The following is a 26,472-nucleotide window of genomic DNA, read 5'->3' as shown; positions in this document are numbered from 1 at the left end:
GTCAAATGTTCACCAATTCCCTCCACTGAGCGGAACTGTCATCAATCTTCATTGAATGTTCTCGGTTCCGAAAATTCACGAACATGACTTTCTTCTTTGCATAATCTAGTTGAATAAGAACGTCCCCTGGTACCCCGTAGGATCTGAATTGTTTCCCTCCAAAGAATTTGTGAACTCGTTAGGACCGGTATTGACATTCTAGGTTCATTCATTCGTTACCAAATGCGAGAATATGACAATAAACAAAAAGATTTCTTCGTTGCATATTCTAGTTGATAAAGAAATTTCGCCTAGTACCCCGTAGGATCCGACTTGTATCCCTCCAAAGACTTTGTGAACTCGTTAGGATCGGTATAGACGTTCCAGGTTCATACGTTCGTCTTCAAATGCGAGAATATGACAATAAACAAAATCCTTTCGAACATTTCCGAATAACCGGTAACAATCATAAATACTGATGTGCGGAAGCGAACATACCGTGTTGTTTTTGGCCCATAATAGTCGCGTTACCATTTTTGCCATTTGCATCGGTAACCGTGACTACCCCACATTTTTCAAAAATCAAGCTTTCATCATCTTCTGTTTTCATCGTTCCGAATCATTCCGCGCGCTCCCAAAATCCATACAAATTTTGACCTTGATATTAGGAGCGCGATTCAGACCAACTCCGCAAATACCCGACCCCACTCCCACTAGTAATTTGTAGAAACCATCATGTGATAATGGTTGCTAGTAAATTGCTAGTGGGCCATCAATAAAAATCCACAAATAAATTTTGGTCCATATACCCGATGACAAAACATATCAGATCATCTTATTGGTATCGGCCCAAAATAAATGATAAATGTCATGACCCAAAAAAAATGGTTACATTGTTGCTGGGCCCAAGTGTGCATTTATCAAACCCCAAGACAGCCCAAATGTTAAATGTAGGCCTGTAATAGGATTAAAGATATTCAGATGTTTAAACGCGGGGCCCAACTCAAAAATCAAAACCCTACTTCACCCATTCAGCCGACAACAGTTATTATTTCTTTCCCCAAGGTCAGCCGATAAACATCTTCACTTTTTCAACCTTTCACTTTCTGTCAATAAATATCCTTACCTTCTTCTTTTTCTTTAATAAACAACAAACAGCCGACAACCATCATTAACATGTCTGACCCCTTTTTCTTTATTATTTTTTTTTTTTTTAATCAACAACAGAATGATCACCGCCCATATGACCAATAAAGTTTGTTGTTTATTGTTTGGGTTGACTGCCCAAGGCACCGCCCCAAAAAGGCCAATAACATTTGATTGATTTTTGTTGGTGTGCACCGCCATATGCTTCAATTAACAAAAACAACCTCCTGTGACAGATGTTTCCACAACCGAAGGATATCCTTCGAGGTTGTTGGAATGATTATCCTTCGAAATTGTTGGGGGTTTCGAGCACAGATCTTTCGGTCTCGAAAGATGATCCACAGATCAGTTTCTGTCTTTCGAACAGATATGATCTTTCGAGGTTGTGAGATAATCCTTCGAGAAAAGAATCTTTCGAAAGTTGTGAAATTGACTTTTCTGGCACATGTCAGATCTGGATCTGACACACATCAGCTGCTGTCATATCAGAACTGATTTTTCAAAAAGAACTTGACCCTTCGAAACAAAGAATGATCCTTCGAATCAATGAAGGATAACCCTTCGACTAAAGGACTGATCTCTCGAAAAAGCAACCTGATCTTTCGAAGTTCTTCATATCCTTCAAACTATGAAGATGTGAAGAACATTATGAACACAGGGACCTGGGAAAATTTGCAGATGCGATGAAACACTTTGTACACAATTTTTGATGAAGAAAACTTGAACTTTTAGGAGAAAAACATAAAACCCAACACTCGTTTTATCACAGATCTGAATATTCGGGTTCAGATCTGAGTTTTTCTCATTTTCACCATTTTTTACATCTTGAACAAAAACCCACAAAAATCACAGATCTAGAGCACATGTGACTTAGTAAACGGTTAGTTTTACTAAATCGGGCACCATGGCTCTGATACCAATTGTAGGTCCAGGTTTCGGGACCGAAACCGTGATTTTATGTTTATGTTCAAAGATGGAAGAGATAAAGAGATGATAAACAAACAACTTTGCATTAATCCGGTAGTAAAACATTACAAGTCGGCCCGATTACAAGAAAACCGAACTAATACCAAAGGAGTATACATTCGGGGAGAGATCAAGTGGTGATCTCTCCCAGACACACTGAAGCTCACAGGGAACTCACAAATGAGCTCCCCTTCTCTCTTATGTTGCAAATGACCAAGTGTTGGTATTTATACCCAACACAGGTTGTATGGTCGAAGGATCTAACTGATTGATCGATAGATCATCTGTCGATCATCCAGCTATCGAAAGATACACATATACCTCGAAGGATCACATATCCTTCGAGGTCCATCCTTCGATGGATATCTTTCGAGCTCATCGAAGGATATACATAATCCTTCGATGCCTTATCCTTCGACACCAACATATACAACCATAATTTGTCTAGCAAACACACACGGTCAACCGAATAACCCTCTCGTTTGACCACTTCAAACGAGCGGGTCTATACACGTTCGATAGACCGTTTCACTAACTATTACAAATTCAGCGTAAATTAATAACTAATCTATTCGACAAGCATCGGACACAAAATCTGCATCAACAGTTTTAAAGATATTTCCTGGAATTACATTTTAGACTAAAGAAACACATGTTTTTGTCACGTTTTGTCCACGTTACAGCCAATACAAGTCGGCTGTAAATTCTGATCAGAAGCTATTTGAATTCAGCTTTCAATTAGAACATGTTTATGACATTATAACACTATTTTTAGCAATCAAAAACCCTAAAAGCATCACATGCACGAATTTAGCATCAACAAATTTGAATTTACTTCATGGAACTCAAATTACACGAGAATAACTATCAAAATCCTAGTGTTTATCAAGTTTCTACAAACCCATTAATCACCTACAATGGTGATTATAAACCCCACAAGTATCATGCAAGATTTTAACAAGAAATCATCTAGGGTTTATCCCTAGACATCATATCATTTCTAATTTCATCTATACAACACATAATCAACCTAAATTTCGTTTTATCACAATTAACCTAAAATTCAAGATGAATCAAAACATCAAGATTTTGCATACCTTATTATCCCCTCAACAAGGTGATCACTAATTCGTGCTTGAAAATCGATTTAGACCAGATTAGAGCCTTCAATTGATCAATTTAGTGAGAGCTAGGGTTTGTGAGGAGCTCCTGTTCACTCCCTGCGTTTTTTGATCGACCAAACACACCTAAGTGTGTGTTTGGTGGAGTTTATTTTTGTTTTAATCTTTCAAGTTTTCCCACTTTACAAGTTAGGTCCCTCAATTATTGTTTTATTTATAATTTAAGAGTTTCCATCCATTTATTTGATATCACAAGACCCGTAACCAACTGGGTTATCTAATCCTGGTTAGTTTATTCTCTTTTTATTTAATATTAGGTTTAATTGTTTGAATCCTCATATTTACCGGGTTAATTTTTACCACTAATGGTAATTTACCCGTTCATAAATATTAACGTGGTTTGATTACCAAACCTGCTTTCGGGGTGTTACAATAACATATAGAATACAATCGATCAAACTCGTTTTCGAACAAATTTACGTCAAAACGTATGATAACTCAAATTGATACTGTCAAATCAAAATGTTCTAAATTTGACCCAATGTGTTTTCAAATAAAATTTACATGAAAACGTAGTCCAACTCAAAACGAACATAGAAAACATTTTATAATTGACCTGACTCGTTTTCTAACAAAGATTACGTTAAAGCGTAGACGAACTCAAATTTATACCGACGTGTTCATAAAAATAAAAACGTAGAAATTAGTTTTAGGGTAAGTTCAAAACTTTAGAAACTTGATGGGGGTCAGAGTGATATTTATAAAGTTAGAGGGTTACGTTTGATACAAACGTAGAAATTAGTTTTAGGGTAACTTCAAAACTTTAAAAACTTGATGGGGTCAAAATGATATTTATAACGTTAGAGGGTTACCTTTAATATTATAGCAACGTTTGGGTGTAGAATGGTTTACATGTCAAAAGTTTAAAGAGTCAAAAGTTAGAAAGTAGGAGGATTATTTTTATCAAGCTAGAAAGCTGGTTTTATCAAGTTAGAAATTTAAGGGATGACTTTTATGAATTTAAAAAAGTTGGGATGAATTTTGTCAAAATCAAAAATGTGGTCAACGACCTTTTAATTTAAGGTTATATAAATTACTTCAAACCTGATAACAAAATACCATAAATTTGAATAACCATGATATATTACTTCAAACCTAATGACAAAATACCATAAATTTGAATAACCATGATATATTACTTCAAACCTGATAATAAAATACCATAAATTCATAACCTATATTTTGCAAACATAAGTGAAAATAAATAAATTTAGGTACTATTAACTTCAGCATTATAGTTTTGTTAAAGGGTACTGTATATTATCAACAAAACAAACTTCAGCATTATAGTTTTGTTAAAGGGTACTGTATATTATCAACAAAAGAACTCGTATTATAAAACATATGTCAGAAGTGGGATTTGAACCCACGCCCTCTCTCGAAGACCAGAACTTGAGTCTGGCGCCTTAGACCACTCGGCCATCCTGACTTTGTGTTAAACTTTCAATTTTATGGGGAACACTTTAATTTTTGTATATATTAAATAATTTGTTTTCTGGAATTGAAATTGAAGTTCACTGCTACTAATTAGTTTCCCCTGGTACCATATAGCTAATGGTTCTTAAACTATCATTAGGGATATAAGTTGGATTCATGGGAGGCTTTGATGGTGTGCGGGGAGGACCTCCGCACAAGGCCCACGATTTTGAGGGGCATGCGATTTAAAAAAAATCCGATACGTGTATGTTATTTTTTTAAATATTAAAAAGATACCACTTTCAATATAGGCCCATTTACAAATCATTTTTTATGATTTAGAATTTAGCCCACATGCAATTAGGTTTATTAAGCCCAATACTGATTTGATCTTTTTAAAATAATAACAAAACATAACAGAAGGGCACATTTTTTCAATCTCGAACAGGGTACGTGAATTCTCAGAGACGTCTCTGGTTGGATTATTCATAACGGGTAAGGATCCTGTAAAAAGTGCTCAAAGTGTAAGAAGTGTGAGAAGTGTACTATAACACTATATATAATACTATATAACACCATATAAACACCGTATAACAATATGTAACACCATATAATACCATATAAGACTATGTAACACTATATATCATTATATAACAAATATAACACTATACATCTATCATAGACATGCTATCAGACAACCTATAGTGTTATATTTGTTATATAATGATATATACTGTTACATAGTGTTATATGGTATTATATGGTGTTACATATTGTTATACGGTGTTTATATGGTGTTATATAGTATTATATATAGTGTTATAATACACTTCTCACACTTCTTACACTTTGAGCACTTTTTACAGGATCCTCTACCTATTCATAACAATGCAGTAAACAAAACTAATCAAACTGACTTGCTTGACATAGTCTAAACAAGATGGAATCATTGACTTATCAACGTAGAGGCATGCCATCATATAATCTCGTGTATTCGTTTATTTCGCTCATTGTCCATTTATCTACATATGCTAGAGATTTTCTCCTCTTAGTGTCTAACTAATTAAGGTTCCCTCAAGCAGTGGCGGATCTAGGCTATTTTTGTGGGTTCCTAGGAACCCATTCGTTTTGAAAAAAAGGGAAAAAATTAGTGATAACTTTGTATGATTTGGAAAAAAAAAATAGTGAGAATTAGTAAGAATCTACCAAAAAGAACCCAGTGAAAAAAGTTTTTAGATCCGCCATTGCGCTCAAGCCATAATGTTTTTCAAGTTTGCCTTGTCTTGATGGAATTGGTCGTTGAAAGAAGTAGAAAGCATTTGGAGCGTAATAAGGCTATAAGGTTTGGTCATTACCCTCATGATCACCATGATCCTCCACATAGGCCTCATCTCATCCATCTTTAATTCACTATTCAAAACCACTACCCTAAGTGTGTGGTCATGATCCAAACCACTATCCTCTTTATTTTTTTTAATTTATTTTTGTCTTAAAATTATCAAATTGGAGGGTCGTGGTAATCGTGGTTTAATCCATGAGAACCATCATCAATCAAGGAGGGGGATAGTATATCATTTAATTAATGGTCCCATATAGAAATAATGTTTCAATCTATGACCCCACACCTCATATAGCTAAATACACATTATTATATATATCAATTACTATCGTCTGTTTGTTAATTTCCAATTGGTGTGCATCTGTAAAGCATAAGTATATTTTATTTTTAAAAAAATATTAAATCTATAAACAATCATTAGAAGTTTTTATTTTATCATTTTATTATTTTTCAGTTTCTATTGTGGGTTGCATGTCAATACACCCTATACATTGTCATTGTACATAGATGTTTGTTCCATGCTATATTTAATTCCACTGACAATCTGACAGCATCTTCATATGACTACATGAGCGGTGGATCCTTCAATTCTAGACCCCCATTTCAATCCACTCCGCCGAACAGTTTCTCACGCAAATGGAAGAAGTGAAGAACACACAGATTGTATTGAAGAATTACATTAATGGGTTCCCTAAGGTATCCGACATGCTGCTCACTTCAACCACCACTAACCTCAAGCTTCCACAAGGCTCCAATGCGGTTCTTGTTAAGAACCTTTACCTCTCCTGTGATCCTTACATGCGCATTCGGATGACCGAATCTGAAAGCAGTTCCTTTGAACCCTTCACTCTCTTCACTCTTGGTTCGGTAGGTAACTAATTCATCTTCATAGGATAGTTTTCTGAATTATAATTGATCTTAGACATGAATACCCATCAATGGTGGATCTAAACCAAAATTTTAGGGGTAACATTTTAGGGGTAACTTTCAAATTTTTTGTTTACCGTACTTCATACAAGGTAAACGAATAAACAAAACACGATAATAAATAATGTTAAACACATACCTAATATATTTCTCCTCTTAAATTTTTGAAAGCTTAAAATCAAGCCATTACATCCTCTTCTATATCAAGTCCGAGCCAAGCTTGAGCCTACATAAAGCTTGTTTATTTATCGAGCTCGAGTCTGCCATGTGAAGCTCGTCAGACTCATCGAGCCTTATCAAGCCCTAGTGTAATATTAGTTTTTATTAATATTTAGTAAAATTTAACCCTCATTTAAAGTTGTCTGGTAAACAAGCCGAGCCAAGCTTATGTAAACGTATTTACGAGTCGAGCGCGAACCTCAAAATAAGCTTGTTTAGTAAATGAGCCTAAGCCCGAGCTTCACTTATCGAGCTCGCGAGCCAAAACGAGTCTACTATTTATATTATTTTTATTTCATATATTAATTAATAGATGATAAACGAGCCGAGCCCGAGCTTTGAAAACAAAACATGGACCGAGCCGAGCTCGAGCTCTCATAATTTAATCGAGCTCGTGCTCGAGCCTATTTGAGCTCGGGCTCGCCTGAACTCATTTGCACCCTAGTGACAGTGGAGTTGCATGGTGTGCGTACTTTGGTTGTTAAGTTCATGTTCAGTTCTTTTCCTCTGCAAAAATCAATTCTAGTTAGTATTTGGGCTTTAATCTGTCATTTGAATTGGGCTTCTAACTTATAATATATGGAGTGGGCTTTTAATAAAACTGTGATTATAAAGGGTGTTGGCTTTTTAAATTTCGAGGGGAAACGTAATTTCATTTCAAGGGTAGCTTAATACAAAACAAGTATAAAAATAAAATGCACTTCACCGGAAAAGTTGAGAGGTAACGGGTCCTACCTCTCATAATACACTACATCCGCGCCAAATACTCGTCACAAATGTTTTATCTGGTGTTTTGATGTTGTTTTTACCGCCATGCAGCCCATAGCAGGATATGTAGTAGCTAAAGTTATTGATTCCGGACATTCAAACTTCAAGAAAGGTGATCTAGTTTGGGGAGTGGCTGGATGGGAAGAATACAGCATTATCAATGCTCCCGAGGCTCTATTCAAGATTCAGCATACTGATGTGCCTCTATCGTAATACAGGAATTCTTGGTATATATCTTGTCCTATATGCTTATAGTCCAACTTATAAATCCTCATGCAAGTATTTTATGTGTTTTATAATTTGATTTCTATCCTTTTGGGGTGTTATGTAGGTGTTGATGCAACAAATACAAGACCAAGGCCTGTAGCGATATCTCTGGGTAAAATGGTTCAGGGGTTCGATTAGCCTAACGCAGGTCGTGGGGTCCCTCCACGTTTGCAAAACGTAGAGAGAGGTTCACTAGTAATGTTATTATTCTTCGCTAATTCTAAGCTGAAAAGGTTCCAGCCCAGAATGTGATCGCGGAAGTTGTATTTTGTGAGCGAAGAAGAGAACTCGTAATGAACAAGTTCTTGAGGGAGAAGAGAGAGATCAGAAGTTCATGTGAAATTACAACTGATCTGGAGTGTCTTGAATGCTGGACCTGACTTATGCTTTATAGGGAAAGGCATCTCCCAAAGGAGAAGCTCTGGACTAGTGAACCATGTTTGCAGTGGAGGACTTACCCATTTAGGGGTTGAAGGGTTTGGACCTGCGGGTAAAAGAGTGTGCTCTGTGCATACGTTCTCTTTTACAGCTGTGAGAAGGCTGGGCAAGCAACCAGTGAAGTGATGGTTTACTGTTCACGTCCTTTTTGCTGCTTACCCAAGTTCGCGCGTATTGATCCTCTCAACCTTTTAACCTTTGAAGCTGTTATGTATATTAGCCATTTTATTGAGATTTGGGCTACCCCCGTCATCAGCCCCCCAAGTCAGAGGTGTTTGGGATGTAAGCTCAAATGCTTCTGACTTTTACACATTATTTTTTATTGCTTAAAGGCTTCAAGGCTTTAAGGCGTTTGAGTTTTGAGATTTGAATTTCAGAATGATAGTAGATGTGATGGGCTTCAAGGTTTTAAGGCTTGAAGGTTTAAAGGCTTCAACTTGTCTCGCTCAAGAGGAAGTTGAGGCTTTTTGTAAAGAATGGGGGATCGATCTAAAGTTTAATCTGGTGGTTCTAGGTTTTGGCAAATTGATCGATTAGTGTCCCATTGGTTCCATTGCTCTTTATTGCTGAGTATTCCAACTTGCGTCATCCGTTTTCAGTCTTTGTTTAGAATGTTTTAGAGTATTATCATGTGTCGTTTGGTCAGTTACACCCTTAAGGCCTTGCTAGGGTTTTACACTTTGATGTTTTGTGTCCAGCGATAGGGTATGACCTATCGTTGTTGTTGTTTCACCGTTTCTTTCAGTTAGCCAAGAACGACGATTGTTTTACCTTTGAAACATCTAAGGTTGATGTGTGTTTAATTTCGTCTATGGTTACTACCGTTTGTTCTTGGAAGGACCAAGTTTTCTGGATTTCTGAGTCCATTGCTTTCTTCAAGCTTGTTTGGAGGCACCCTGATGCTTTGTTAAATAAGCTTAAGCCATTTGAGTCTGAACTAGATTGTTTAAAAGCCATTAGGAAGTGTCCTTTAAGGTTGCGTCCCTTTCCTGAACCACTTTTAGTGTTGATGGGTGTGAACACCTTGTGGGACAAGCCGGATCGTGACCCTATGCTCATGAGGTATGATCAGGGTATGATGATTTTGCCTTATGCTTTATCAAGAGTGATGATACCTCTGATGTTGTGTTTGGGGATGCTGAGGCCAACCCCGGTGAAGATGTTGTTGCCAAAGGTGCTGAACACAGGTTTGAGGGTTCAGTTTATGTGAACATTCCAAATGTCAAAGGCTTTACTAGGTTCGGCGCTTCCAAAGCTTTTATTCATTGTTTAAACCGACGTATGTTAAAGGTAGCTGACCATCCATCGGCCTCTGAGCCAGTGCAACTGCGTGATGTTATAGAGGCTTCAAACATTTGGACGTTGGGGTTGAGGAAAAAAGACGAGGATTTGTCCTTGGTGATTAGTAAGGAGAGTAAAGCAGCGAGTAAGAAGCTTGTAATCTTGAAGGGTTTCGGGAAAGGTGGTGAAGGTTCCACCAATGTTAATCCCGAAGAGGTTTATTTGCCGGATTGGAAGGTCACAGTTGGTGACAGCTTCAAGTATTCATCCGTTTGTGAGGATGTTCTAACCCATTTTGCTCCTCTATTGTACGAGGTTTTTGCTCGTCTATGGACGACGACCTGATGATTTCGAAGATGATGATGTGTGCTTGCAACCTTGTTGCTTTGCTTCTAGAGGGTGTATCCCGATTTCGCAAAAGGATGCAAGAATATGAAGTCTTTTCGAAGAAGAGGGATGAGATGAAAACTTCAATGGTTGCTTTGCAAGAAGCCGAGGGCTATGCTGAGAAGGAGAAAGCATTGCTGTTTGAAGATTTGAGTAATTTTCTTCCCGCACAAGACTGATATGTTTGAGTTGGAAAAACGCTTGGAGGCTGACAAGGTTTAAGTCAGGGTCGATAAGGCTGCCGTGTATGTTCAGAAGAAGGCCTTATTAGAGGAGAAAGAAAGGTTAAAGGCTTCACTTTGCCCAGGTAACTAGTGATAATAAATGGCTCATTGAGCATGGATTCCAGCAAGTGTTTACCTATCTTCTCCATTCGTCAGAGTTCGACAAAGTCTTGGGTGATGTGTACACCAAGCTTCTTGCTCATGTGAGACACCAAGGTTTGTTTGCTGGTTACGAAGCTTTGTGAACCTGGGGAGCCTTAGGAAAAGTCTTCTCTTTTTCGACCCAAAGCCTTCAAAGTCTTCAAGGGAACAATTTTTTAAGATTGAGCATATGGTTTACCCTTATGTGGGTGAAGTCTCCAAGTGTTTTGGTAAATCTTTGCCTGTCTTGCAAGAGCTAAAACCCAAGGGCCTTAATGAGGTTGTTTGTAATGAAGTGTTGAAGTCCCCCTCGAAGAAATGTCCTTGCTTTGAAGATAGCGAGGGAACGTGTTCTGAAGGTGGTGAGGGCTCAAAGGGTTCAAGCCTTGAAGCCTCCGAGACAACGGGTATCATAGGGAGGAAAAAGAGGAAGGCTAAAAAGACCCAAGATGATGGAGGTTCGAAGAAGGATGATGCATCAAAGTCTACCATCCATGACGTTGCTAAGTGAAGAAGAAACCTTAATTCATAGCTTTCTTAGCATGTCGAATAATGTTATGGGTTGTTTGTTTGAACATCTTTTTATTTTAAAGGAATCGTCTAGATCCCTTGGTGGTTAAAGCCTTGAAGGCTTGTGGACAATGTTTTATGTTTGATGGCCAGTATGGCCGTTGCTATCTTTAACTTATCTTGCTATGTTGTTCTATTTATTCCCTTGCGTTTTCATTGATTTTGCATGTTGTCTTTGTTTTGGGTTGTGCATCTTATGTTATTTATACCTTAAAGGGTTCAGTGCTGCAGTCACTTAGCCTTAGGATATTTTTAACAAGAAGATACAACCTCTATCCTATGTATGACATTTACTTAGAGTCTTTTTGGTTCGTAAGCCAATGTTGGGGCTTAAGGAACATTTGGTGTAGGCTGTTCAAACCCGTCTATGAGACGTGTTTTTCAAGATTTCTATGAGTCTCATGGAGTTGTATTGATTTAGGAACTCACCCCTTATATAGGTCCATTCAACCCTTGAACCTATTGAGCGATGTGGCCTGGGAGCTCATCCCCTTACATGGCCCTTGCCATGGAGTTTCTTGCTAGGTTCTCAACCTGATTATAGGATAGAAAGACAAATTTTGATTCATCGTTCATTCATTTCAAAGTATTTTGATTACTAGGGGAATAGAACAACTTTTGGGAACTATTTTTAATACGTTTGGTTAAACATGGAACCTTTTAAGGTTTTTGCCATTCCAATGGCGGGCAAGCTTTTTGCCTTGCGGACCTGTCAGCTTGTATGATCCCCCTTTGTGGGCTTTAAGGATAATGTATGGCCCTTCCTACTTAGGACCATGCTTTCCTTGGCTTTCTTTCTTGCTGGCCTCATTGTTTCGAAGCACAAGGTCCTCAGGCTTGAAGCGTTCATGCTTCACCCGTGTATTGTATATGATTCTATGTTTTGCTTGTACCTTGCTTTTTATATGGCTGCTTAATCACGAGCCTATTCGAGTTGTTCCAAATTCAACATCGTCTCTTTCTTATTTGGCTCGAGGTCGATGTTAAATGTTCTTTGTGTTGTTGCTCCGATTTCAACTAGGATTACAGCCTCTGATCCAAACACTAGGCTGTAAGGTATTTTCTTTGTGGCTCGTTTTCTCAGTTGTTTGAATTTCTAATAGCACATTGGGAAGCTATTCGAGCCAGTTGTTGTCGTATCTTCCTAATCGAGATTTAATCCCTTCAACAATGTTGTGGTTTATCCTATCAACCTGGCCATTGGATTGTGGGTAAGCTACCGAGCTGGATACTTGAGTTATTCTGAACTCCTTGCAGCAGGAGTTAGAAGGTTTCTCGGCAAACTATTTCCAGTTATCCATCACTAGTACCCCTGGGAGCCTAAAATGATAGATTATGCTTTCGAAATCAGTGACATGTTTCCCTGAGATTTTTGCTAATGGTTTTACTTCTGGTCACTTGGTGAAGTAATTCACGGTTACCAATAAGAGCTTGACTCCTCATTTGGCTAGTGGGGATGGACCAACAATGTCTATACCCCACTTGTGAAATGGCCAAGCCAAGGAGATGGGAACGGGGTCATGTTTGAGGCTTTTGGATACCGGAGCATGTAACTGCAAGCTTCATACTTTCGCAGTTGTTCGGAGGTATCTCGATGCATGGAAGGCCAAAAGTGTTCGAGGTTCATCAACTCTGACACTACCGATTTTGGGCCACAATGAACTCCACATATCCCTTCGTGAACCTCTTTGATCAGATATTGGCTTTGTTTTGGGCCAACGCATCGAAGTAGTGGTGTAAGGTATCCTTTTTTTCTAAAGGATATATCCTTGTAGCCCTAGTCTGGTCATTAGGTAATTCATCGTTTTTTTTTTTGGGAACTTTTCAATGGGAGTCATCCAATTTGGCCCTTCTTCGGTGATCACATCTTGAAACTCGTGTTTTTTGGATGGATGGTATTTTTAATACCTCAACTAGTATCTTCTTGGTGAGATGTGCAAACGTAAGAGATGCAGGCTTGCTTACTGCATCAGCTCTCTTGTTTTGAGATCTTGGAATTTATTTGATGGCACATGTTTGAAATGTGTTAATCGATTCCTTTGATTTATTTTGGTACTTATTCATGTAGGGTTCTTTGTCTATGTAGATGTTATTGTCTAAGCTTAAGAGAGTCTGTGAGGACTTGAAGCTTTTGAACCCCATTTCTTTGGCTATGTAGTTGTCACTTACTTGGTTTGAAACAAGCAATGAGTCTGTGAAGACTTGAAGCCTTTTGACACCCATATTTTTGCAAGCTTGAGCCCAGCAATCAATGCTTCATACTCAGCTTTGTTGTTTGTAGTCTGAAATTCAAGACAAAGGGCATATGTGAATTACAATTCGTTAGGATCAATTAGAACTAGCCCTGCTCCTGACCCTTCAATGATGGAAGCTTCGTCGGTAAAGAGCTTCTAGGTATCAGGGTTGGAGGGTTCGCTGCAGTTGTATTAACTTCTGTTATGGCTTCTTTAGGGACTTACAAGATGAAGTCAGCCAAGATTTGAGCTTTGACAACTTTTCTCGGGACATAGGTGATTTTGTGTTCACCTAGTTTCACAACTCATTTGGCTAATCGTCCGGAATTTTCTTGTTTTTCAAGCACATTCTTAATAGGTTAGTCAGTGACTACTTGTATCGGGTGTGACTGAAAGTACCTTCGAAGCCTTCTAGCCGTTTGGACTAGGGCTAGAGCAAGTTTTTTCGAAAAAGAATATTTGATTTCTGCTAATTTTGAAGTTTTGAAAAAGTCAATGGGTATCTGAACTTTATTTCGTTCAATAATTAGAGTCGTACTTATGGTTTTTTCAGCGATCGAAAGGTGGACAGAGATCGTTCCTCCTGTTTCCGGAGCTGAAATGGTTGGGATTGAAGCCAGGTGTTGCTTCATTTGGTTGAAGGCTTCCTTTTGAGGTAAAACGCTTCAAAGCTGTAAGCTTTCCATCGAAAGCCTTTCTTGTTAGCATATCCCTTGAGGGTTAGCTTTTATGCTTTGTTTCCCTGTGATATGCCCTAGAAACGAGCACTTGACTGGATTTAGCTTTCATGTTTATCTTTCTTGAGGTTTGGAAGGTTTCTTGTATGTCATTGAGCATTTGGTATTCCGTTTTGCTCTTGATCATCAAATCTTCAACATAAGCTTCTATGTTCTTGCCAGTTTGTTCGGTAAACGCTTTGTCAACCAGGCGTTGATAAGTGGCACCTGCGTTTCTTAAAATAAAAGGCATTTTTTGGTAGCAAAATATACCTTTATCAGTGTGTAATGCGGTTTTTTTTTTATTCGTCTTCTTCTTTTATTAGGATCTGATGGTAACCCTTTTAGGTGTCAAGAAAACACGAGAAGCCCGTGAGTGAGTTAACCTTGAGGTCTATCTAGGGCAACGGGTAGCAATCCTTTGGGTGTGCTTTGTTCATGTCTTTAAAATCGATATCCGTTCTCCAAGACTTGTCGGGTTTTTAAACCATTACCGGATTGGCCACCCCTGATTGATACTTGACCTCTCGAAGGATTCCGCCTAGAACAAGCTTTTCCATCTTTTGTATAATGAGTTTATTATAAGATGGGATACATATCTCATGTTTCAATAATGCTACGGGGGTGCCGGTCATATATTCCGGGCACCAAGCAAAGACGTAGTGCAAGAGCAACCTTTCAAGGTATAAGAGGGTTTCATTGTAAAGGTTAGTGTTTACCCTTATCCCCTGTTGAGGATATTTTGGGTTTATGTTCAACCCTTATTCCTCGTCTTCATCCTTTCTTGAGCTTTCCCCTTCAACCACAAAAGCTTCTTGGGTAGGTTGAAGGGTTGATATCCCTTTTTCAGTGGGAAACTTCATAGTGCCTTGACCAACTAAAACTGCCATTCCGAACACACCTTGCCCTGGCCTTCCTATGATGATATCATAGTTGGAAGGGATATTGATCACCGCAAAAGTGAGTTGTCCGGTTCGTCCCTTTGTTCTCTTGTTGAACAAACATAATGGGTTATTTGGCCTAAAGGCTTGATAGGTATGTCTGTGATACCTTCGATGGGGGATTCAGACTGTTGAAGCTTTGAACGTTCATCATCGCTGAAAGGGTAAAAGCGTTTCAAGCTTTTCATCAGCTGAGAGGGTTAAAGCATTTCTCAAGCATGATTTTCGAGGATTCAGACTGTTGAAGCTTTGAACGCTCATTGTCGCTGAGAGGGTTAAAGCGTTTCAAGCTTTTCATCAGCTGAGAGGGTTAAAGCTTTGTTTTCAAGCATGATTTTAGAGGATTCAGACTGTTGAAGCTTTGAACGCTCATTGTCGCTAAGAGGGTTAAAGCGTTTCAAGCTTTTCATCAGCTGAGAGGGTTAAAGCTTTGTTTTCAAGGTCGACCATGTTCACTTCCTACTTTTATTCTTCAACCATTTTGTCCTTGACCCCTTTAACCAAGTGAGCAAGTTCGGAGTTGACGGCTTTTTCGATCCTCTTTTTGGGTTGGAAGCAATTATTGGTATGGTGACCTTTTTATTCGTGAAACTCATAATACTGGCTTGATTATTCCAATCTTTTGTTTTTTGGCAAAGGTTGAGGAGGGCAGAAGCTGTGTTTTACCCCTTCGGTTGCGAAGATCTCTTATGTAGCCTTGGTTAAGGCTGTAAAGTTTATGGTTTTTTCTTGGCTTTAAGGGTTCCGGCCTTCAGGCCTTCTGGAATCTGAACCTTTGAACTGTTTGACATAAGAGTCATACTGGAAGCTCCAGTTAAGAGTCTTTTATTTTGTTCTTTGATGTTTACAGCTTATTCTCCTCGAATGTGGGCTTCAGCCCTTTTGAGTGCTTCTTCAAGGGTTTTGGGCAGGCATTTATTAAAGTCTCTTGTGAGACATTTGGAATTTATAGCATTCATGAACCCTGCGACCCTAATTTTTTCATCGGCATAAGTTAAACCTTCCTTCTTGTAACTTTTGATGAAGTCTCTAAGACTTTTATCATCACGTTGTTTGGTCTGGAAGATTACCGTGGCGTCATTGACATGCCTCTGTTGTTATAGGGAACTTTTGCTAAGATCGTCAAAGGTCTGAATGCTTCTTCCAGGAAGGTCATTGAACCATATGCGTGAAAACCCTTCAAGGGTTTGTATGAACATGAGACAACATTCGGAGTTGGGTCATTTTTCAATTCTTGCAGTCCCGGCGAAGGTTTGGAGGTAGTGATGGCATCTTTATCGGGGTTTGAAACTTGTAATCAACGATTTGTTGGGAGAAGCAAGACAAGTTTGTTGGGCTTGTAAGGTTTTGAGAGGTATTTTACTACCCTTGAAGCTGGGTTACCGTTTGAGGTACCCTGGTGAGTGGTTGGCACTTGGTTGATGAAGTTAAGGTTAAAGCCTTGAAGGCTTTCTGTATCATTATCCAACTTTCACGTGCTGCAAAGGAAATTGTGCCATCGTCTGTGTCATCAGCTAGGGCATAAGGTTAAAGCGTTAAAGGCTTTCTGATGGTACTCATGAAAGATGTCATCATCTGTGTCATAAGGTTAAAGCCTTAAAGGCTTACTGTATAAGGCATTCCCATTGATGTGTTCATGACCATACCACGAGCCGAAGGCAGGGTGGCCATGGCTGGTTTTCACGAAGTAGCAATGGGAGGGGGAACACTTGAAGTTGGTGACTTACCATAATTGATCAAAAGTGGTTTTATGCCCAATAGGTGCACCGGTTGTAACGGGTTGGGAGGTAAATAAGGAAAAAGCGGTTGAACTTGTCCTCCCAGAAGCTTAAAGGCTTGAGTGGTTGGCCTGTCACACTAGGACCAGCTTCAAGGTAAGATATGGTTGAACGTGAGCTGCTAAAAGGAAGATATGGAGGGCCATGTGATAATGAGGGTTTAGACCCTCATAATTTAGTCTTATTCTCACCCTTTTTTCCCTTTCTAAGCTCACATGCTAGTTGAGAAGAAATCTCAGTTGTAAGAGATTTCTAACTACTCCCTCAGGTGTTAGATCTATGCGTTTCGGTGTACGCATTACACTGATTTGAGGAGATGCAACCCCTGATCGAGATGGGGTTGGTGTATGAAAAGAGGTGAACTCCGGGAAAAAGTTCCCGTTGGAGTACTTCTTGGAGTAGAAAGAAATGTAGATTTGACCGGTGAGATCCGACCAGAATTTGGTGTTTAATCGGTGTTGTTAGGCACTTGATTTACCTGACCGAGAGACTCGCTTTTAGACATGATGTAAAGAGAAAATGGAGCTACACAACTGGTCTTTAAGATAAAGTAAGCGGCGTAGCCCCACGGTGGGCGCCAACTTGTTGATGCAACAAATACAAGACCAAGGCCTGTAGCGATATCTCTGGGTAAAATGGTTCAGGGGTTCGATTAGCCTAACGCAGGTCGTGGGGTCCCTCCACGTTTGCAAAACGTAGAGAGAGGTTCACTAGTAATGTTATTGTTCTTCGCTAATTCTAAGCTGAAAAGGTTCCAGCCCAGAATGTGATCGCGGAAGTTGTATTTTGTGAGCGAAGAAGAGAACTCGTAATGAACAAGTTCTTGAGGGAGAAGAGAGAGATCAGAAGTTCATGTGAAATTACAACTGATCTGGAGTGTCTTGAATGCTGGACCTGACTTATGCTTTATAGGGAAAGGCATCTCCCAAAGGAGAAGCTCTGGACTAGTGAACCATGTTTGCAGTGGAGGACTTACCCATTTAGGGGTTGAAGGGTTTGGACCTGCGGGTAAAAGAGTGTGCTCTGTGCATACGTTCTCTTTTACAGCTGTGAGAAGGCTGGGCAAGCAACCAGTGAAGTGATGGTTTACTGTTCACGTCCTTTTTGCTGCTTACCCAAGTTCGCGCGTATTGATCCTCTCAACCTTTTAACCTTTGAAGTTGTTATGTATATTAGCCATTTTATTGAGATTTGGGCTACCCCCGTCATCAGTAGGTATGGCTGGTATGACTGCTTATGTTGGTTTCTATGAGATTTGTGCTCCGAAGAAAGGAGAGTATGTCTTCGTTTCAGCCGCTTCTGGCGCGGTTGGTCAGCTTGTTGGGCAGTTCGCAAAGTTATCGGGTTGTTATGTTGTTGGGAGTGCGGGTACAAAAGAAAAGGTTGGTTCTTTGAAATTTTACAATACCTCTTAACTGTTGATTTCTTGCTACTTATTACCATAAGTGTTTTCAACTTAATTGTACAAACCTAACAAAATTCCTTTTCTTTTTCTCTCCAATTTTGTTTTATTGTCACAAGGTTGATCTGCTGAAGAATAAATATGGATTTGATGAGGCTTTTAACTACAAGGAAGAGCAAGATCTAAATGCAGCTCTAAAGAGGTTAGCATGAGAATCTAGAGGTTGCAAAATGGACGGGTTGGTATTTGGTACATGGCTCAACAGATTAACAATTAGCAAAAATATATATATATATTTAAAAAAAAATAATCTAAGTTTTTGAAATGATTTGGGAGTTTTATGACTTGTAAATACACTTCGGGCCACTTTTTGTTTGACCTGTTGACCGGCCCGTTCTTAAATCTACCTATTGGAGACGGAACACAACATAATTCAAAACAAAGGGAAAGCGTTACTAGTTTTGTTTTATTAATTAATACTATTCATTTGTATAACAATGGCAGGTACTTCCCGAATGGCATTGATATTTACTATGAGAACGTCGGGGGTAAGATGTTGGAGGCGGTACTCTCAAACATGAGATTAAATGGTCGAATTTCAGTTTGCGGGATGATTTCACAGTACAATATAGAGCAAGAGGAGGGGGTGCGCAACCTGTTTTTGTTGGTAACAAAACGTTTGCGCATGCAAGGTTTCATCGTGGGAGATTACTATCACATGTATCCAAAGTATATGGAGATGGTTGTACCTTTGATAAAACAAGGAAAAGTTTGTTACATGGAAGACGTGGTAGAAGGAATCGAGAATGCACCCGCGGCTTTGGTTGGGCTGTTCTCAGGAAAAAATGTCGGGAAGCAGGTTGTGGTTGTGGCTAGTGACTGATCGAGTCGATATCTTTATAAGGCTTTGACTACTTATGGTTGGTGTTGTTTTTAATAATGAATAATATGTGGTAACACTGGTACGCATATGTGTTGAATAAGGTTTTATATCACTTAATTTATACTATGTCCATACAGATAAATGCTAGTATTCCAGAAAAAAGATGTTAAATTAAACAGTTTGGACAGGAGATAATGAGATAAATGAGAGTGACCAGAATTGTGAGAAATTAGAGAGTTAAAAGATTAAAGGTGAAATTTCTTAAATTGTTTATAATGAGATACTTGTTATCATATAAACGAGCAGTAATCATGAGTTTCTTTTACTTCTCACAATATTTTTTTAAACGGCCGACAGAATTTTTTTTTATTATTAACCAGAAAGAAGCTAGTCACCAAATTTACAAGAAACGAACCACAGAGATAGACCAAACTATTACACTAAACCGGTTACGGAAAAATATTACACTTGCTCCAATCTTCCCACGATAAAGCCACCTCCTTCGAGCGGTTCTTGACACAAAGAAATAATTGTGACTTGACCTCTTCCAAAACCTTTGTTACCTAAGGCCGCCCTTGCGCAAACATAATTTCATTACGCAGCCTCTAAATGCTCCAAATAACCACTAAACATATCGTGTGAAGCGCCTTTTTCTTCTTCCTAGATCCCGGGCTTAAGCCATGAAGTTCCAACAGATCTTTAAACTCGAATGCAATTATAGGAGGCAGCTTACACCATATAGCGACGTTTTGCCAAACAACCTAAGAAAATTTGGCACGAAGCAAATATATGTTCACTAGACTCATAATGTTCACCACACAAAGCAAATATATATTCATGGTGTAGCCAAAGATCTTTATGTCCTGAATAACCTGAATGGTATTCTCAACAGGAGTGGTTTGAGCAACTTTGGATTATCTTATGTGGGTGGCCTTAGTATTTTATTAACCCTTGGTGATCCTGGGAGGGTAAAGGATGTCATGACCAACTTCACGGAGGTTCTGACAAGTGTTTTTAGCCGACATAGTGTTTGGAAACGGGAGGAAGTATCGAATGAACGAATTGTTTCCCTACGTATTTCAGGTGTGCCGATTCAGCTTAGAGATAACACTGTGTTTGTTCAAATCGGGGGTCTGTTCGGTAGGGTTGTGCAGGAGTCGTCGTTTTCATGGCAGAACTCGGATAATTCAGAATGCACTGTATTGGTTTTGGTTCCCCTCGGTAAAAGAATAGAGGAGACAGTGGTATTGAACTGGGAGAATAGAAGAATTGTAGTGTGGGTGGTTGAGGAGTTAGCTGCGTGGAAACCTGATCTGGTTGATTATAACTCTTCGGTGGATTTGAACTCGGGTCAAGCAGATATGCTGGTGGAACCATTCTCGGCCCACCTTTGTGGGCCATAATCTGGCCACATTATCGATTGCAGCAGCAGATATGCTGGTGGAACCATTCTTAGTAACCGAAATTAAGGAAGCAATTTGGGGATGTGTAGGTGATCGGGCGCCAGGCCTGGACGGATTCAACTTCAAGTTTATCAAAAAGAATTGGGACCTCTTACAAGGTGATTTTAACAGGTTATTCCAGGAATTTTATGTTAATGGGTCCATTAATAAATGTTGTTCGTCATCGTTTATTGGTCTTATCCCGAAAGTTAAAGATCCAGTTTCCCCTTCGAACTTTCGCCTTATTAGTCTGATTGGTGTAGTGAACAAAGCAATATCGAAGGTCTTGGTTAATCGGCTTAGAAGGGTGGTAGGGAGACTTGTGCCAGAAGAACAGTCAGCTTTTTTGGCTGGAAGAAATATCTCGGACGGTCCCTTAATCCTAAATGTAGTCATAGCTTGGCTGAAAAAAGCAAAGAAGTCTGGTATGATTTTTAAAGTAGATATTAACAAAGCATATGACTCCCTTAATTGGAATTTTTTGGACTCGGTTATGTCTCTAATGAATTTCCCGGCACGTTGGAGAGGTTGGATTATGGCGACTCTTGTCTCTTCTAGGGCATCGGTGTTGGTGAATGGGTCTCCAACTATGGAGTTCGAGTGTACCCGTGGATTGCGCCAAGGTGACCGGTTATCGCCTTTCTTATTTGTGTTAGCTATGGAGGATCTTACGGGTATTATGAAGAAGGCCGTGTCTAATGGGCCGGTATTATCTCATCAAATTTATGCGGACGATGTGATTTTTCTTGGAGAATGGACGAGCGGTAATGTACTAATCTTCGTAGATTATTGAGATGTTTCCATTTGGTTTCCGGTTTAAAAGTTAATCTCGCCAAATGCTCCTTGTTCGGGGTTGGCATAGATGGGCTTGAGGTGCAACAAATGGCGGATTCTATGGGCTGCAAAAAAGGTACTTTTCCGTTTAAACACTTGGGTTTGGTGGTGGGGGCCAATATGAACCTTATTCGTAATTGGAAACCGGTCATAAATGTTTTTAAAAATTGGCTATCACTATGGAAAGCCAAAAATCTTTCATATGGTGGTAGAATCACTTTGCTCAAATCGGTCTTAAACGCATTACCTACGTACTTTTTTTCCTTGTATAAAGCCGCGGCAAAAGTTTTGGATATTTTAGAAAGGTTAAGGAGGGTTTTCTTTTGGGGTGGCTCGGATGATAATTCTCCCATGAGTTGGCTGGCATGGGAAAAAGTTATAGCTCCAATCGAATATGGTGGCCTAGGTTTTGGATCTCTACGGGATGCAAACCTTGCTATGTTGTCGAAGTGGTGGTGGAGGTTTAAAACGGATAGAGAAGGTTTATGGAGAAGGGTAGTGTGGGCGGTGCATCATAATAATCGTTCCTGGACATCGATACCGGCAAAGCTCTCTGTGGCTGGCCCGAGGAAACAAATTGTTGCCATTCAAGTACATCTGGATCGAATCGGTATTCACCTTGCTGATTCAATTTGGAGTAGTATTGGTTGTGGCTCAAAAACGTCCTTCTGGCTGGATTGGTGGATTGGAAATAAACCTTTATATTGTGAGTTTCCGATTCTTTTCGCTCTAGAAAGTGTCAAACCTTGTCGAGTTTCTGATCGTGTTACATGGGGGTCCGATTCTGTCCACCTGCATTGGGCTTGGAAGCGCCCGGTTTCGGATGAAGTAGAAATAAATGAACTGATGGCCCTTTCTCTTATGTTATGTGATTATAGCCCACATAAAGGTCCGGATCGGTGGGTGTGGGGATACGATAATTCTGAAATATTCACTGTGGCCAGTATTAAACGAATAGCGGATTCGATCGGGAGGGCTGTCCCGGAGTACCAATTTGTTTGGAACAGTTACGTCCCTAAAAAAGTTGGTATCGTTCCTTGGAGGGCACTTTTGGAGCGGCTACCGACAAGGGTTGCATTGGTGGCTAGGAATGTGATTGTCGGTGACACCAGTTGTGTTCTTTGTGGCGAATACGATGAGACTAGTGAGCATCTGTTCGTATCATGCCAATTCGCTCAAATGGTTTGGTTGGTTATGGCGTAATGGTGTAAATCCCCTCCGGTTATTGCTTTTAGTCTGAGGGATATTCTGGATGCTCATATGTTTCTTCCAGGTAGCAAAAAGAAAAAGAAAGTGTTCGGTGCTATTTCCCAGGTTGTTATTTGGAGTCTATGGAAGATGAGAAATGAAGTTTTATTCGGTCAAGCTAATCCGAGTGTGGCGAAGGTCGTGGAAGAATAAAAATCGATGTCCTATCTTTGGGTTAAGAATCGATCGAAGTCATCTAATTGGTCTTGGGGTGAATGGTGCAACTTTAATTTGGTAATGTAATGTAGTGTTGCAAGTTTTTTTTTGGTGGTGCTTTAGTTTTGATGTATTTGGTGGTGTCTAGCATCTTGTTAGTTGGAATAAATTTTATTTTGTTGGTCGTTCAAAAAAAAAAAAGACATGTTTATTTTTATCTACATCTAGATATAAATTTTACTAAAATCGAGTTGTAAATAGTAATGTATAAGAGCATTCACATTCTATCCACCAAATTTTGAGAGAGAGGTTTTTAAATTATAAAAAGTGATTTAAGTGGTTGCGAGTGGAGGAGAGAGAAAATATTACTGTTCATCTGTATATTTGGGGGGACACTGTTCATCCTGTATAATTTTTTAATATATTTTGAAAGTGGTTGTGAGTAAATGAAAGAGAAAAAGTAATAATAAAGGTATAAAATATTATTATTTAATTGAAAGGAGAGAGAATATATAGTTGTTTTTAGTGTATTTATAAGGTATAAAATGGTGGATAGGATGTGAATACTCTAAGTGATAGGAGCATAAAAGTATATGTCATTAAAGTTGTCTTACATTTTAGTATTTTTTTATATAAAGTGACGCCATCATCCTTTTTGTTATTTTAGTAATATATAGTATAACATTTTATAAAGTTGAGAACATGTCACTGTTACGTCTTTTTTTTAATATAAGTTTTGATAAAAGTGGGGTTTTTTGTTCTTTAACGTGATAAGCTAAACCGATATCGTTTGGCGCCATGAGGAACCAAACTTATTCCGATCAAATAACATTGTACCAGTATCAATATCATATAGTACTGGTATTCGTAGTTATGGTTTTCAGTCGATGTAAAATGTAAGTAGATATACAAACCACACTACTTCCATAAATTCATAACCATATATGTATTTTGGGAACATATGTGAAAAAATATATATAAACTGAAAACTCTATAGAAAATTAGGTTCAGGGACTATTAAATAGTTTGCCAATAAATATTTAAAAAAAATGGAAGTATTATAGTGTTGTTGAAAAGGGTACAATATTATTCAAGTTATAAAAAAGAACTTATAAGTTAAAAAATCTGTCAGAAGTGGGATTTGAACCCACGCCCTCTCTCGAAGACCAGAACTTGAGTCTGGCGCCTTAGACCACTCGGCCATCCTGACATTTGGTTATACCTTTACTGATTTATTATCTATAGAAATGTAGTAAGTAAGCCCGTCATAGACTCATAATTCATGATACATTGATTCAAAGACGGGCTATGGGAGACCAACCAATAAGCCCAAACCTGGCCTTTTTGGTAATTCTAATTGTAAGCAACCTCAATTCTTTTAGGCTAATATATTCTCAAATAGATAAAATATTTTCCTAAAGAAATTCCTAGTTCAATCATGTAGATCTAACGACATTACAAAACAATTGAAGTTGAGAATGAAAGGTTTGTAAAGTTTTGAGAAACTAATATAATATCATTAAGAAAAAATGATATGACTGAACAATGTAGACATATTCTGGCAATTTGGGACTAAATTGTGGTAACGGGTTGCAAGTTTGGATCGGTTCATAGTCGATATCAAGACAGTTAGACGCTAGATTGAGTAGATTGGGGGAAACCGCTCTCTTGCTCCATTGCTATTCGAGCAAATTGTATTCTCATAATTCATACATAAATGCACATAATTCATGACCATTCCAAAGGAGTCAATCCCATGGCCGAAAGGTTCTTCGTCAAACTATATTTAACAATTTGGATTTGGCATTGACCCAAGCAACACATCTGGATCAGGGGAGTCGCGTGACCCACAACGATTAATCTTTGAGTTTTGCATAGATACTTATGTGAACGGTGAATGCCAAATAGGTAAAAAACGAACAGTGAGTAATACACGGCCTTAATTTCAAAGTTTAACAAGTCGTTAAATTAGTGTACTTCAAATCCAAGAGAATAAAATACTTTCAAGCTAACTTCCTTATAAGTTATAATTCTGAATAACACACTAGCATGTAATTTCCAACATAATTTAAACACGAGTTTTTTGCAAAACTAGGGGGTGTGAGCCCCCAAAGATTACCTTTAGGTGTACTACAAAAAAATAAGCAATCTTAGGTAACTTGCAATTCAAAACAGCGAAGTTCAATATCAATTCTGCCAAAAGTTTCAGTTTTCTGTGCATGAACAGGCAAGTACAAGAAGATCGCTGATTTGAATAGCCATCTTTGAAAACTTCGCTAATCCAATAAGCCATCTTCATAAACTTCGCTGATTTGAACAGCCATCTTCATAAACTTCGCTGATTTGAACAGCCATGTTGAAGAACCTCGCTTATTTGAATTGCAAACTTGAAGAAACTCGCTTATTTGAACTGCAATCTTGAAGAACCTCGCATTTTTCATATGCAAAGTTATGAAGCCTGGTTGATTTCATGAGCATAGTTGTTATTTGCTGATTATTTTATGAAAGTGTAGTAGGTTCACATGGAATGATTTTAATCATAACCCACAGCAAGTTTAACTGGTTCTATTCTTAGTAGTGGGTATGTTCGAATTAATAAAGTAGACTTAAATGGAAAAACAATTTCATATGCAAAGTTTAAATGGTTCTATTTTAAATGTTTGTTTATAATTAAAAGGGTAACATCCTTTAATTTCATATGCAAAGTTTAAATGGTTCTATTTCAAATGGTTCTATTTTCAGATTTCATATGCAAAGTTTAAATGGTTCTATTTTTAGTAGTGGGTATTGAAACACCTTCGAATGAAGACAATCAAATATGATAGTTTAAATTACCCAACAACAAGTATTAATAAAACTAGACTAAATTATAAGTATATAACAAATTTTTAAAGAACGGACATAAACAAGAAAACCCCGTTCGGTAATACAAATAATACTGTAATATTTTAGAATTACTTAAATGTTTGTGAAATACCCAACTATAATTTGGGTCCTCACCACTATAAATACCCGTGGGATTAGGGTGTCAACCCACATAAAATTGAAGTACCAAAAACAACCTTCCTTTTTCAGCTCATCCTAATAACCACAACAACTTTTATTTTTTCACTTTATCCTATCAATTTTCGGCCAAATTTCCTATTGTTAGTTAATGGATTCTTTTCGGCCATACCTCGTTAGACTTTACTGGGGTGGTGTCTTTTCTTTTGTAAACGGGGTTGTTCAATTTGACCAATCCATGCTAACAACCACATTCTTTATGCGACACAAAATGTCTTATGAGGAATTGGTCGATTCAATCTGTAATCATGTTCGACTACAGAAAGAATCCGTTGTGGTTTCGATGTTATTAGGGTACACATATCAAGGGACATCTCAGACAACAAAAATTTTCAATGAAGATGGCGTTGAGATGTTGCACTACTTAGCCAAAGTGTTTGAAGGCAACTTCATTGCCGAGATCTACGTTCAATGGGAGGCAGTTAATCCCCTCCGTCATATGAGTTTTACAAACCTTCTCCATGACATAACACAACGTAATGTTGTTAACCACCAGTTATCCGATGATGATGGTGAAGGAGATGGG

The 26,472-nt window shown here is 38.5% G+C and overlaps 1 protein-coding gene and 2 non-coding genes across 3 annotated transcripts; 1 reads left to right on the top strand and 2 right to left on the bottom strand.

Moving 5' to 3' along the window:
* Positions 1 to 4,617: 4,617 nt before the first annotated feature.
* Positions 4,618 to 4,701, bottom strand: TRNAL-CAA. The gene has a single exon. It is a non-coding gene; the product is annotated as a tRNA-Leu (tRNA).
* Positions 4,702 to 7,986: 3,285 nt separating this feature from the next.
* On the top strand, positions 7,987 to 19,203 carry LOC110916030 (2-alkenal reductase (NADP(+)-dependent)). Its single transcript, XM_022160783.1, has 5 exons — positions 7,987 to 8,153; positions 13,789 to 13,802; positions 18,131 to 18,300; positions 18,440 to 18,522; positions 18,825 to 19,203. Exons 1-5 carry the CDS (start codon positions 7,987 to 7,989, stop codon positions 19,201 to 19,203), a joined length of 813 nt encoding a protein of 270 aa, XP_022016475.1.
* A 4,806-nt stretch (positions 19,204 to 24,009) lies between these two features.
* On the bottom strand, positions 24,010 to 24,093 carry TRNAL-CAA. Its single transcript has one exon. It is a non-coding gene; the product is annotated as a tRNA-Leu (tRNA).
* Positions 24,094 to 26,472: the final 2,379 nt, after the last annotated feature.

The sequence above is a fragment of the Helianthus annuus genome, chromosome 16, assembly GCF_002127325.2.
Source record: "Helianthus annuus cultivar XRQ/B chromosome 16, HanXRQr2.0-SUNRISE, whole genome shotgun sequence".
Taxonomy (NCBI): Eukaryota; Viridiplantae; Streptophyta; class Magnoliopsida; order Asterales; family Asteraceae; genus Helianthus; species Helianthus annuus.
The sequence above is the reverse complement of the archived record's forward strand: the minus strand, read 5'-3'. Positions and strand labels throughout refer to the sequence as shown.